Source organism: Leucopleurus acutus, assembly GCF_964270905.1.
Source record: "Leucopleurus acutus genome assembly, chromosome: 15".
NCBI classification, from domain to species: domain Eukaryota; kingdom Metazoa; phylum Chordata; class Mammalia; order Artiodactyla; family Delphinidae; genus Leucopleurus; species Leucopleurus acutus.
Window position 1 is genome coordinate 28,325,517 of NC_139157.1, and position 13,197 is coordinate 28,338,713.

The window sequence follows — 13,197 nt, forward strand, 5'->3', positions numbered from 1 at the left end:
TTGGAAAACAGAATTTTGTATGATATCAGTATTAGAAGACTAAATTTCCACCTATCAGCTTATTAAGCAGATTATTGATATATGGCTTTTTAGTTTTTTTGTACTATCTATTAAGTAGGTAAAGAGATTGAGGACAGTATAATTAAGTTAGAATGGCTTTGTTTGAATTTACTTCATGTGTGAGTTGAGCAGGCAAGTAAGCTAATAATCTATCTCCTAGAATAATTAATAATTTTAGTGTTTTTTTAACAATAAATCTGCTAGTTGGCTGTCATATTTTTGCTGCTGGTAGTTTTCTGTTGCTCAGCATGCTACAATTTTTAGAATATTCCTTTATTCTGTAGGTAGCAGAAGCTTCCATATACATAATGGGAGTTTTAATTCACCACTATATATTCCTTAGTAGCATTTCAAAAATACAGTGAATTGCTTATCCTACCATGTTAAATATTTATAAATCCTCTGTTCTGCTCATGTGTTGGACAGAAATTAGTAGCCTGAGTGACATTTTCATATCCTCTCAGTTACAAATGCAGAGCAGAGCTGGGTCAAAAGAGTATGGTCAAAGCAGTCCAAGGAGGAGCTCAGACTCAGTCTTGGTTCATCACTATTCTCAGGCACTTACTTGGGAATTATTAAAGAGAATTAAGTATCATTTTTGCAAACTCAAATGGCCCGTGGTTTCGGATTAAACTAGAATAACTTGACTAAGGAGACCCACAGTTACCTGACTGCTAGGGTGAACACATAATTTACCATTATAATTGTTGGGACACTTTGGTAGTAGAAGGGAGTGCTCATTCCTTACTATGGACTATCCTGGGCAAACCAGGATGAATAGTTACCTAGTTTATTGCCCATGTGATTTCCCTTTTTAAATTCCTGCAGTCTAGAAAGACTTGCTACTTTTGTAGACCCTCCTGGGCTTTCTTATATCTGAATCTATGTTTTTGTGGCTAAGAAGAGGCACTGTGTTGGACTCCAAGAGGATGACATGGGATGTAAAACCACTACTGTCCCTGTCTCTCAATTGTAAAAAAAATTGTTCATCTCCTTTGATATTTCCTGTTTGCTAAATGTGTAACATACTGACCAGCCTTACAAATGAAAGTTTTATAAGTTTATTTCTATAATTAGTGAAGCATAAATGTAAGAAAATGAGGAAAGGTACATCCTGATAGTGGTCATTCTTCATTTTTATCTTTTCTCACCTGCAATATTTATTGTTTCCCACTCCAGATATGTCCCTATATATCTTTCTTTGTTCACAATGTGTACTTCTTCTTACTGAAAAAAAAAAAAAAGGAAATGGGAAGCATCAATCATTTTGATTAAGCTCTTGTTGTATCCAAACCTTGTTTTAAAGCCATACCAGTGTAATTCTGTTACAGCAGAAATTCCAGATAGCCTAATTATTCAAAATAATAGACTATATAATAGAATTCCCATTATTAGTTAAGAATTTAGACTGTCATTTCACCTATATTATTAAATAATCCATAACACTGATTATTTCTATGGTGCATTCTAACCATTTTATGTTTTCTTTAAGGGGAGTAACAATGGATGTTGGTATGACAAAGTTTGAGACCAAAACCAAAGTTATTATATTAATGGATGCTCCAGGCCATAAGGATTTCATTCCAAATATGATTACAGGAGCAGCCCAGGTACCAGATATTTTCTTAACCAAAGTACACTGATTGTACATAAAATTTCCTGATGCTGAGGTTATAATGCTAGGATTATAACTTTTAAAATATTAAAATTTTAACTTTTTAAAAAATTTGAAAAAAAATAGAGAAATGTATTTTTCGTGATCTCTATTGGTACTTTATAAAACCTTTTCTGATTTATTACAAAGAAGCAAATGTATAAAAGCTACAAATTTCTTTGTAGTAAAAATAATGGTAAGGGCTCAATGAGGCATAGCTTTATAATTCATTTATTACTAAGTTGGAGTGAATATTTCAACATCTGCCTTTTTACTATATTTATATTCAAGTCATATATCTTTTTAAAGAGCTAATTTATGCAGAAATAGTGAAGCTTGGGAGTCTTCCCCTGTGGTTTATTTGCTTTCTTAAGATTAAAAAACCATTGCAGTTTGTAAGCTTACATGATTCTTAATGAGGATACTGAAAAAACCAAAGATAATAACTTTAAATAATTAAAACAATGCAAATAGCACTACACATATAGGACATTGATTTCTTCTATAATAGATGACTACTGGAAAATATGGAGAGTTCAGAAGTTTGTGTCACTTGGCAAAAGTGTTCAATGATTGACCATTTTCTGAGTTCTTCCACCCATTTAAAGGGAATGTTTATCAACAAATGTTATGAGAATGTCAACCTAAAAGGGATGTTATATGAATAAATTAGAATATATTTGAAGATAAATAAGGCAGTATTTGATTCTATTTAAGGAAGTTGACATATAATTTCAGAATATTAATTTACAGTCCATGGACTGAATGAGATAATGAAGATTGAAAAGTAATAATTATCACGTTGATTGACTACTGAATACAGGCCAGACTCTGTACTAGGTATTTTGCATGCATTTAGTTTAATCCTTGTAACAATTCTGTGAAATACATATTAGCCCCATTTTAAATTGATATACTTCTCATTGCATTTACCAAAGGGTATATTTTTCTTTGTTTCCTTATGTGTATGTGTATGTATGTATGTATGTGTGTGTGTGTATGTATGTGTGTGTGTGTGTGTGTGTGTGTGTATGTATATATGTGTTCATTCAGTGAAAACTTACTGAATGTGCCAAGCACAATGGTAGGCAGTGTGGAGATATGATGGACTACAAAGCACATTTTGATAGTTTAATGGGAGAGGCAAACACCAGAACATACAATGGCACTGAAATGTTTTTTAATCCTAGAATCTTAGAGTCCGGAGTAATCATAAAGAACATTTACTCCAAACTCCTGATGGAATTAGGGTAGGAAAGGATTTTAGAGATTATTTAATTGAATTCCATTATAAGACAAATGAAGAAATAGGCTCAAAGATATTAAGTAATGTACCCAGTGTATGAGGTACTGTGGTAGGATTTTCTGGATACAGAGATACATATAGCACATGTTGCCTCTCCTCAAGGAAATCACAGTGTAGAAAGGTAAGACATGTAACAATGAAAGGCTAACACAGATGTACTACAAGAAGAATATACACAGTATACATGATGGATGAGGAGAGATCGCTTTTTACCACTTAAAAGGCTTCCTTGAAAATGTATAGGCATTTAAGCTCCCAAAGACAAGCTGTTGCTTAGAAAGAATAGAGAAATTGCCCAGTAATGTTTTTTGAGATGTTAATAGGAAAGAGGATCAGGAAGGATACTTACTGACTTAGGTATCTTAATACCAGTTCAGTGACTTTCAATTTTTAATCTAAAAAAGTAAATATAATTTGACAGTTATTAGCAAAACCTGATGAGAAGGAGATTTACAGTCATTGAGCCTAGGATTTGGACGGTCAGGGCTTTAAGTAAACTACATTTATCCCCCAGTGTTTCTGTGAGGTGAGATAGCTGTCTATTTGCCTGAGGTGTGAGACCTGCTAGTGACTACACATGAGTGAAAGAGCCAATTTTCACATTGATTGCTTTAGTTTGTGCTCTTAACTAAGAACCCTTGATCAAAAGAACTGGATCTCATTGAAGAAATTAGGAGTTTAACATTAGAAGTCATGAAGGATTGGGTATGAATGATGCACTTAAGAGTAGATATAAAGCAGAAGGAATATTTGGGTAAGAATTAAAGGAAAAAGAATAGAAATAATAGTGTAAATTGCCCCCACCAAAGTATGTACATGATACTTCTGATTTAAATTATAAAGTTGGGTAAGAATTAAAGGAAAAGGAATAGAAATAATAGGGTAAATTGCCCCCACCAAAGTATGTACATGATACTTCTGATTTAAATTATAAAGTTCTGTTGTATCCCGAACAAAGTATCTGATAAATTCTTTACTTACTTTATGATCATTTCATTTCCTATTATGGTGTGGATTATATGATGACATGTGAAAATCTTTAAAAACTGATAGCAGAAACATAACCCCGTTGCCCGTTTATAATAATTATTATGTAATCAAATATGGGAATTTCTACTTTTTTATGTCATTATTTTTTTGGCATGTGCTAGTGCCAAAATTTTAATCCATTTGTGTAATTCCTTTGATTTGCTTTGTGTTTGGTGTCAGGTTGGAGTCTGCCTTTAAAATCTCACCCACACAACTAATTTAATAATCTGTCCTTTGAATTAAAATGCTGTGACATTATTTGCTGTTTTGATTGTTATTTTTTTCTTTTTTAGGCAGATGTAGCAGTTTTAGTTGTAGATGCCAGCAGGGGAGAGTTTGAAGCTGGATTTGAGACTGGGGGACAAACACGAGAACATGGCCTCTTGGTTCGTTCTCTGGGAGTGACCCAGCTCGCAGTTGCAGTCAATAAAATGGATCAGGTATTTAAAGGCTTCTTGAAAATTCGTTTTCGATGGTAGTTAAGATGATGTTCTGCCGTATTGATGACCTCAGGTGTGACTAGTATACATTTTCTTAGTCTAGTTGTCATATTTTAAAAAATAAATTCATGATGCTAATAGTAAATAAATGAGGTATTAGTAATTTTTAAGCAAGAAGATAAATTCTCACTTTCAGAATTAATTTATAAATCTTAAAGTCATTTTAAGTTATAAAAATGCATATTTATTTTAGTATAAAGAAAACCTGAAATAACCTATATTTCTAACTCCCCCACCCAATTTTTAACTTTTCATTTTGTACTTCCATCCAATATATTTTTACACGTAAAAATCTTTTTTTAATAATATTGGGTTCTAGTCTGTTTCATTATCTACTGTTTCAAAAAATTGACAGTATTCTTGTTCATGTTTCCAAGTAATTAATAATTTTTACGCAAAGAGGCAAAGAGGTAGTTTTTATAGCTTTATTCTATTTTATTTTATATTTTATTCTATTCTATGTATTTTAAAGATACACTAACATTTATTCAGACAATCCCCTACTTTTGAATATTTCCAGTTTTGTGTATGTGTGTGTTTAGAAATAGTCTATTCTATGGAAATTTCTGGGCCTAAGGATATATATATATATATATTTTAAGACTTGCTGTACATGATGAAAATACCTTTGAGAAAAGTTCTAGTTATTTACTTCTATATGATGTGTTCACTTCCCCAAATTCTTATCAACACTGCTGTTATTAAAAGATTGTATTCCAATTTGATATATAAAACATGATTTTTCTTCTTTAAACTTACTCTTCTATGAATGGTCATAATATTTAAATATACTTTGTATATTATCATTTGTATTTTTTCTTTTGGAATTTATGTAGTTTGCTCATTTTTGAAACTTTAAAAAAATCAATTTATAAGCTTAATTTAAAGATATTACTATTTCCTTTTGATTTCTTTCATTATGCTTAGGTATTTTCTTACCCTGGGATCAAATTCATATTCACCTAAGTTTTTCTACATGCTCTTTTATAGTATCATTATTACATATACCTTTTATTTTTTCCCAGTACTTCAGTATGTAAATTTTCAGACCTAAAGAAAAGTTGAAAGAATGTTACAGTAACACCCATATTATACCTGCTACATAATATTCTGCCACTTGCTTTATCTCATTTTTGTCTATCTACCCCTGTATCCATCCATTTATCTATCTTATTTTGACATGAATTTCCATGTAAGTTACAAGTTACAGACAGTGTTACATTTACTTCTAAATACTATAGCATGGGAATGGTTATCTAGAGTTCATATTACATATATACATACACTAAGATGTCTGTTTGACTTGGGGGGGGTGTCAGTAATTTTATTTTATTTCAGCAGTTGGTCCAGGCACAATTTAATAAGTTATTCACTTTTTCTCCCCACATTTGAGGTCACTTTTAGCGTATCCAAAAAATTCTATAAACATTGGAGTTTGTTTCCAGCCTTTCTGTTGTAAGAAAGTTTACTTTTAGATCATATTAATAGTAAGATCTGACATTGTGAGCTTTAATTTTAATAGATTTCATATTTAATAGATTTTATAATTATATTTTATAGTCTTGACTGTTTATATTTTATTGCAAAAATTTTAATTTTTTATATATAGCATGGTCTGAAGCATAGTTTTAAAAATAAATTGGATCTTTATCAGGTTAATTGGCAACAAGAAAGGTTTCAAGAGATTACTGGAAAACTTGGGCACTTTCTTAAGCAAGCAGGTTTTAAGGTAAGATAATTTTAAATTTATTTGGGTACTTTCCTAAGTCTCATCTTACTGATATGAGAGAAAAAACTACTTTGCTATTCTTGTTCAGTATTTTAATTCTTTTTGTTTTTATTTCTCCCTGATATTATGTATGTCTTACATTCTTTGGATTACTTTGTTTGTTTGTTTGTTTGTTTGACTGACCGTTTATTGCCATGCCATGCGTGGCATGCAGGATCTTAGTTCCCCAACCAGGGATCCCTGCAGTGGGAGCGCAGAGCCCTAATCGCTGGACTGCCTGGGAATTCCCTGGATTACTTCATTTTAGAAAATTGCATACATTTTATAAATTGGCTTGGATCTAGTATAAGTAGAAGACTTTTTCTCCACCTATTAAATTAGATGTATAGGTTTAGGGAGGTCACAGAGGAATGTGGAAACTAGTAGAGAGAAATTTCTCCAGCAAAAATGTGAAATATGCCTACGTTACTAGGTAAAAATGCTTGAGTGTTTTGGAAACACTCAATGCTTAATGCTTGTAAGTTTCCCTCCCACAAAATCAAGAAAGTTGAAAACTGTTGTATCAGATAACTTCAGGGCAGTAGTTCTCTGATTTCTATTACTTTTTAAAAAGTACAGTGTTGCTTTTGCAAACTTGGTACAGTTATGCTAATAGTGAACCTTTTAATTTTTTAAAAACAATGTTGTATTGAGTTTCATATGTTCAATCTTTTTTATAGGAAAGTGATGTAGCTTTTATCCCTACAAGTGGTCTCAGTGGTGAAAATCTAATCACAAGATCTCAGTCAAGTGAACTTACAAAATGGTATAAAGGACTATGTTTATTAGAACAAATTGGTAAGAATACTGCCATATTAATTTTAATGCATTATGAACTTGATATTAATTATTATTTAGAGTTCTTTATGGGGGACAGTGAAAAAGCATAGGATTTGTAGTCAGAGGAGCTAGGTCACCAATTTTGAAATTATATGCAATATTTAAACTGATGGTAAATTTTTCTTGTTTAATTAATGCCTGCCCTACCTACCTCACAGACTGTTGTGACATTAATGAGAAAACACATGTGAAAACATTTTATAAACTAGAGTATTATATGAATCACAGTCAATTTGCTGTTAGTATTTATTAAACAATTATTTTCTGAGAGACATGGGAGTATAGTGGACTCATTGGACATGAGTCAAAAATTACTTTAGGGCTTCCCTGGTGGCGCAGTGGTTGAGAGTCCGCCTGCTGATGCAGGGGACACAGGTTCGTGCCCCAGTCCAGGAAGATCCCACATGCCGCGGAGCGGCTAGGCCTGTGAGCCATGGCCGCTGAGCCTGTGTGTCCAGAGCCTGTGCTCCGCAATGGGAAAGGCCACAACAGTGAGAGGCCTGCGTACTGCAAAAAAAAAAAAAAAAAAAAAAAATTACTTTAAAATTAAACCTTGCCATTTTACCATTTTTTCCAGATTCCTTCAAGCCTCCTCAAAGATCTGTTGACAAGCCTTTCAGATTATGTGTATCTGATGTTTTCAAAGGTAAGTGCTACCTCTATTGGCCTACTTCAGTATGGTCCCTGCCTTTCCATTCACTCCTGACCTCTTTTGTTGGACAAAATTATTATGTTGTCTTCAGATTCTTCCTTCTTTATGCCAGTGGTATACAATTATAGTTACTTAACACCCCTGCCTAGAAGAATCTTCAATTTACTTACCATTTCCCCATCTCATACTCACCTTCCAAGTATAAAAAAACCCTGACCCTTTATCTGTCTAGCCTCATAGTTTTTTTCTCCCGTTAGATTCCTTTAGTTTCTGTATCCTTCAACTGAACTGGATCATTCAGTATTTCCTAATCACATAGGGTTTTTATTGCCACTATGTCTACCCATGTTGTGCTCTTCTCTCTCTTTACTTGTCCATTTCCTACCCATATATAGCAGTCTGGGTCAGGAAATAGACACCACACATATGTAAAATGGGAAGTTTAATATAAAGGATTATTAATATATTAAAAAGAGTGACTATAAGATACAAGGGCGCTATATGGTACCCTAGGGCTGAGGAAGAGAACCCAAGGAAGGACAAACTCAGAAGAGGTGTTGTAGGAGGTGTATTAAATACCTAAGAATACATCCAGTTTAATGTGTACAAGGCCCTACACAGAAAAATATAAAATGGAAATGGAATAAAAGGTCTTAATAAATAAAAGGATGTAACTTATTATTCCAATATATAACATATATTGGAATAATCAGTATGGTAAAGATGTCAGCTGCTCCCCAAATCTCCATTATCACAGAGCAGGAAGTAGAGAGTAGATTTGGAACTGAGTAGCAATAAATTGATAATTCTGGGGTGATAATTGAGGTCACCCACACACATACCCTAAGGTGTTGCTCTGTGTTCTCTGTATCCTCTGTCACTGTATTTTTCATGCAGTTTTATAATTGTTCCTGTGCTGTTTATTTCACTTAGATTGTGAACTCCTTGAGGGCAAGTACTGTCACTTCTATATCTATATTTGCAAGACCTAGCTCAGTGCCTGGCGTATAAAACATACTTAATAAATGTTGTTTAATAAATGAATAAATGAAGGTGCTTCACAAAAATCATTCAATGAAATTGAAATTTATTATCATTTTCCAGCATTCTAGTAGAAGAGGAAGTACGGTAATTCTTTTCAAAATGCTTATTATCTATTTAAAATATAAGAGGTGCTTAATTTTCTTTTTGATTAATAGGGTTTGCTGACTCTACTTGTTTACCTCTTCTTTCTTCAGGCAGCTTCCTGGCTTCTGCCTGCATTGCTTGCCTCAATCTCAGTTCCCACTGAGATTATCAAATGAACTCTTGGTTGCCAACGTCAGTACACATTTTTCAGTTCTATCTTACTTCCATCTTACTTGAATTTGGCATTACTTCTGAGGCTTGTAGCCACATCCACCTTGAAACTTTTCCCCCTTGGTTTCTGTGACCGACTTTCTCCTGCTCTTCTGTTCCTTTCACCTCTCTGTATCCTCTCTGTGGGCTCCTCTTTCCCTGTCCCTTGACTCGTGTTCTGTCACTTCAGTCCTCTTCTTATTCTACATGCTCCCTTCGGACCGACATCCATGATTTCATCTATCTCCTGCATCTTGATGCTTCCCAAATCTCCAACCCAGACCTGTTCTCACTCTGCAGATACATCTGCTAACTGCTGCTGGGCATCTCCACAGGGAGTGTGCTCCCAGGGTACCATTCTCATGGGTTTGGTGTGATTGGTGCCCCCCTAAATGCATCTTCTCCATCTGTATGTCTTGCAGATACCTCAAATTCACCAAGGCTAAAATGGATCTTGTTCTTTAATTTTCTATCTCACAGTTAACGCGCATCTCAGATTTTTCTGTTTTTGCGATTATCCCCCATTTACCTTATCACCTTAAATCTGTCATACCTTATTCTCAAATTCTTGAGTTTCTTCCCTTTCTGTAGTCCATGTATGCATTTCAATCAACCTCCCCATCTCTCTGACACAGAAACACCATCATGTCACTTTTCCATTCACAATTCTTTTCTGGTTTCCCATTACTTAACTGAGGATGAAATTCAAGCCCTAAGTGTGATTTATGAGGCCCCGTTATTATTTGTCCCATGTCTACCTCTTTTGCCTCCTGTCTTGCCCTTTCCCTCATTATTCCAAATGGTCCCCATATAAATTCCATATAAATGACACATGGGTCTTAGCACGTCCCACATTTGGTTATGACTGTGCCTTTGCACATGCACACAAACTATCTGGTAAACTCCTGTTCCTTCTTCTAAGTGCCTCGCTAAAGTGTAGTCATTCCCCATCATCATGGATTCTTTGATGAATCTTGTTTTTTTTCCATTGCACATTATAAATAACATTTGTCTCAGGACAATGTAATTGTTTTTGCCTTTCTCTTCACTAGTGTAAACTCCTTGTAGGTAGGGGCTTATATTTTCGTCTCTTTATTCCCAGAGTTTAGCACTGTGCCTGGTACTTAGTAAGTATTCAATAAATTTCATTTCAATAAAATTGAAAAAGGAATGAATTCCCACTTTTTCTAATATAAATATTTTTATTTATAAGAAAATCAAGAGTAGAATGTGGTGTGTCATATTTAGTAGATATATTAAAAATTCTGAAATGATCATTGCTTAATGTTCATTGAACTACTAGTTTTATATAACTACTAGGAAACTTAGTATAGCTAGCAGTATTAAACATAGATGATATTGTTATGTGAACCATTATAAAATTTTGGCATGTTTTGTAGATCAAGGATCTGGATTTTGTGTAACTGGTAAAATTGAAGCTGGTTATATCCAAACTGGTGACCGACTACTAGCAATGCCTCCCAATGAAACTTGTACTGCAAAAGGTATTCCTCTGCAAGATTCTTTTGTTAAATAACCCTTAAGTTGAGACAGCAGATTTTTAAAAGTAGTTTAGTTATTAACTCCAGAGTAAATAACCTCTTACTGAAATTGTAACTGACTGTCAAAATGATACTAACTGTTGAAGATAAAAATGTGAAAACATTAAACGATTTTTTTCTGTTGTGACTATGTGTGTATAAATGTACATATAACATTCTAACTGTGGTAGCATTTTTTTTCTTTTTTTTGACATCAAGAAGCCTGGCTAGGATTGACCCAGATGTATAGACACCTGTCAGATACATTTAAAATAGTATTCAGTAGCAGAAATTAAGTCTGACCCCATCCTGACACTAAATAGTCAATGGCAAAGCAGAGTGCTACAGTCTGTTGTTTTGAAATGTGTATTTCAGAATTACTATAAGTTAACAACCTAGATCATGTTTATACCAAAAGAAATTTTTCACAGGAAGACTTAAGAAAATAAGATGCAAATAGAGAGAATCCTAATGTTGAAAAGAGAAATTGAGCTAGTTTTAAGTGCCGCAATTATTGCTTTTGCATGTATGTGACCTTTCATAATAGCTTATAACTGTTTATATCTTCTGATCATTTGACCTTACCTGTATACATGTTCTTCTTTTTTGAATTCTGCTTAAAAGTTTATAATTCTGCACTTACCTTATTCTAGCTTCCAACTAAACTTCTGACTTCAACATAAAACTGAAGATCTGTGTTATACTATAAAGTAAACTTGCAAACAAAAGGTCTGTGGAAAGTGATTCTTTTTTAAAAAGTGTATATTATTTTTATCAAACAAAATTTTCTTGATCTCTAAGCAAGTAGAAAGAAAAAGGTTAAATGGAAATAACTTTGGCTTTCATTCCCTTATTCATCTTTAAATTTAGGTTAAATTATCTCTGCTGTTGTTTCTTAAAGTGATCAAGAGCTGCAATACTATTGAAATACTAATTTCTTTATATGTTAAAGACCTTTTTGAGAATAGGAATTTTTTTTTTAATATAATCAGACATGAATTAAAACCATGATCCTAAACCATGGTCATAGACCTTACAGATTGGCTCCTTTGTGAGCTCCAAAATCATAATTTGGTCACCTCTGAAAGTTCTACATTCTTTCCCTCTTTCTTTCCTGTCCCTACCCTACCAGAAAAACTCCAACCACTTATCTTTAACCCAGTGGTTCTTAAAGGGAAGCCATATGAGAAGCACTGCTTCACTCCTTGAGAGCCACCCTTCTAACCCAACTTGGAGATTCTCAGTCCTCAATTTCTCACCCTAATGCTTTTGATTGATTTATTTGATTTTTTAATGCACGCTTCTGTCTGAACACTTTAGGTGCTACTATGGCTCACTAACCAGTAGTGTCCTAAAAAAGAGAACTGACTAAATCTGCTACCAACAAATGGAAATTCGAAATTACATTTTTACTTTATTAACATATAAGTTCATAGAGTGTTAAAAAAGAACTTCTTTCTCCAGTGAAGAAAGTGCTTAAGAAGATAAATATCACATGTAGGACAGTGTAACATGTTTGGGGGAAGGAAGTCAGATTATATATTATCTTCAGAAAATTTTATATTGTTAATTGAACTTCTAGTATGAAAGCTCTTAAATCCTAAGCTAAAGGCAATCTCTAGTCTATGTAAGTAGCTAGCTCCTGACTTGAATTCCACATTTCATACCAAAACTCAGATATGGTCATTTTAAATTTACGTGTAAAAACTAAATGTAATTAGTTGAAAATTTGACAGACATTTTAAAATATCATAATTGTTAACGTTTTTAGAGTCAGGAACCTCTTTGATACCTTGATGAAAGTATGGCCCCTCTTCTCAGATTAATGCAGATGTGCACCTACATGAAACTTTGAATAAAACTTTAGGTTGTCTCAGAGCCCTTAAAGTTCTCCTTGAACTCCCAAAGAGTCTCAAAGAAACTCACTTAAGAGTATGCTATATGGAAAAAATAAGTATTTTCAGGAGGAGATGGGTGAATTGTAATTTACTAAAAACATGTCAATCAAGAACTGTTCCCCAGTTGTTGGTCTACATACTGTCTTCATTGTTAAGACTCAAGTTCCTATAGAAAGGAACTTACCCCACAGAATCAGAAAATATGAGAAACCTTTTAAAATCCTTTATTCAAATACCTGAGTTCTATTGCCCTTTGCAATTATACTCTAGGATTTTTCCTAGGTAATAAAGGTAGCAATAGCTGGGATCATTTTTAAATTAAATTTTCTTACACTATTAATCTCCTCCTTTTCATAAAACTGTTTATCATTGTGCATCTGTCTCTCTGGGAAGCAGTTCTTTTGAGCCATGAATAATGAAGGGGCCTGCCAAGGGTACCATCTGACTGAGTACCGATGCCCTGTGGGTTACTCAGAGATTGTTTACGTCGTTGTCTAATTAGAGAAAAGCTTAAATACTACTAGATATCTTCCCCAGTCTCATCTATTATGTTTTGAAAATAACTGGGACTGTACTATTATGCCTATATCCATTAATAGAAGAGAAGTATT

At 33.5% G+C, this 13,197-nt stretch overlaps 1 protein-coding gene across 4 annotated transcripts in view; it reads left to right on the forward strand.

Annotated features, from left to right (window-relative positions):
- The window catches only part of HBS1L (HBS1 like translational GTPase), an 81,812-nt gene that overhangs the window by 58,318 nt on the left and 10,297 nt on the right, over nt 1-13,197 (forward strand). For all 4 annotated transcript variants that reach the window (XM_082855619.1, XM_082855615.1, XM_082855616.1 and 1 more), the window contains 6 exons: nt 1,553-1,670; nt 4,343-4,489; nt 6,204-6,278; nt 6,998-7,115; nt 7,735-7,803; nt 10,548-10,652. In XM_082855619.1, the coding sequence (XP_082711745.1) occupies nt 1,553-1,670; nt 4,343-4,489; nt 6,204-6,278; nt 6,998-7,115; nt 7,735-7,803; nt 10,548-10,652 (632 nt within the window). The remainder of the gene's footprint in view (nt 1-1,552; nt 1,671-4,342; nt 4,490-6,203; nt 6,279-6,997; nt 7,116-7,734; nt 7,804-10,547; nt 10,653-13,197) is intronic.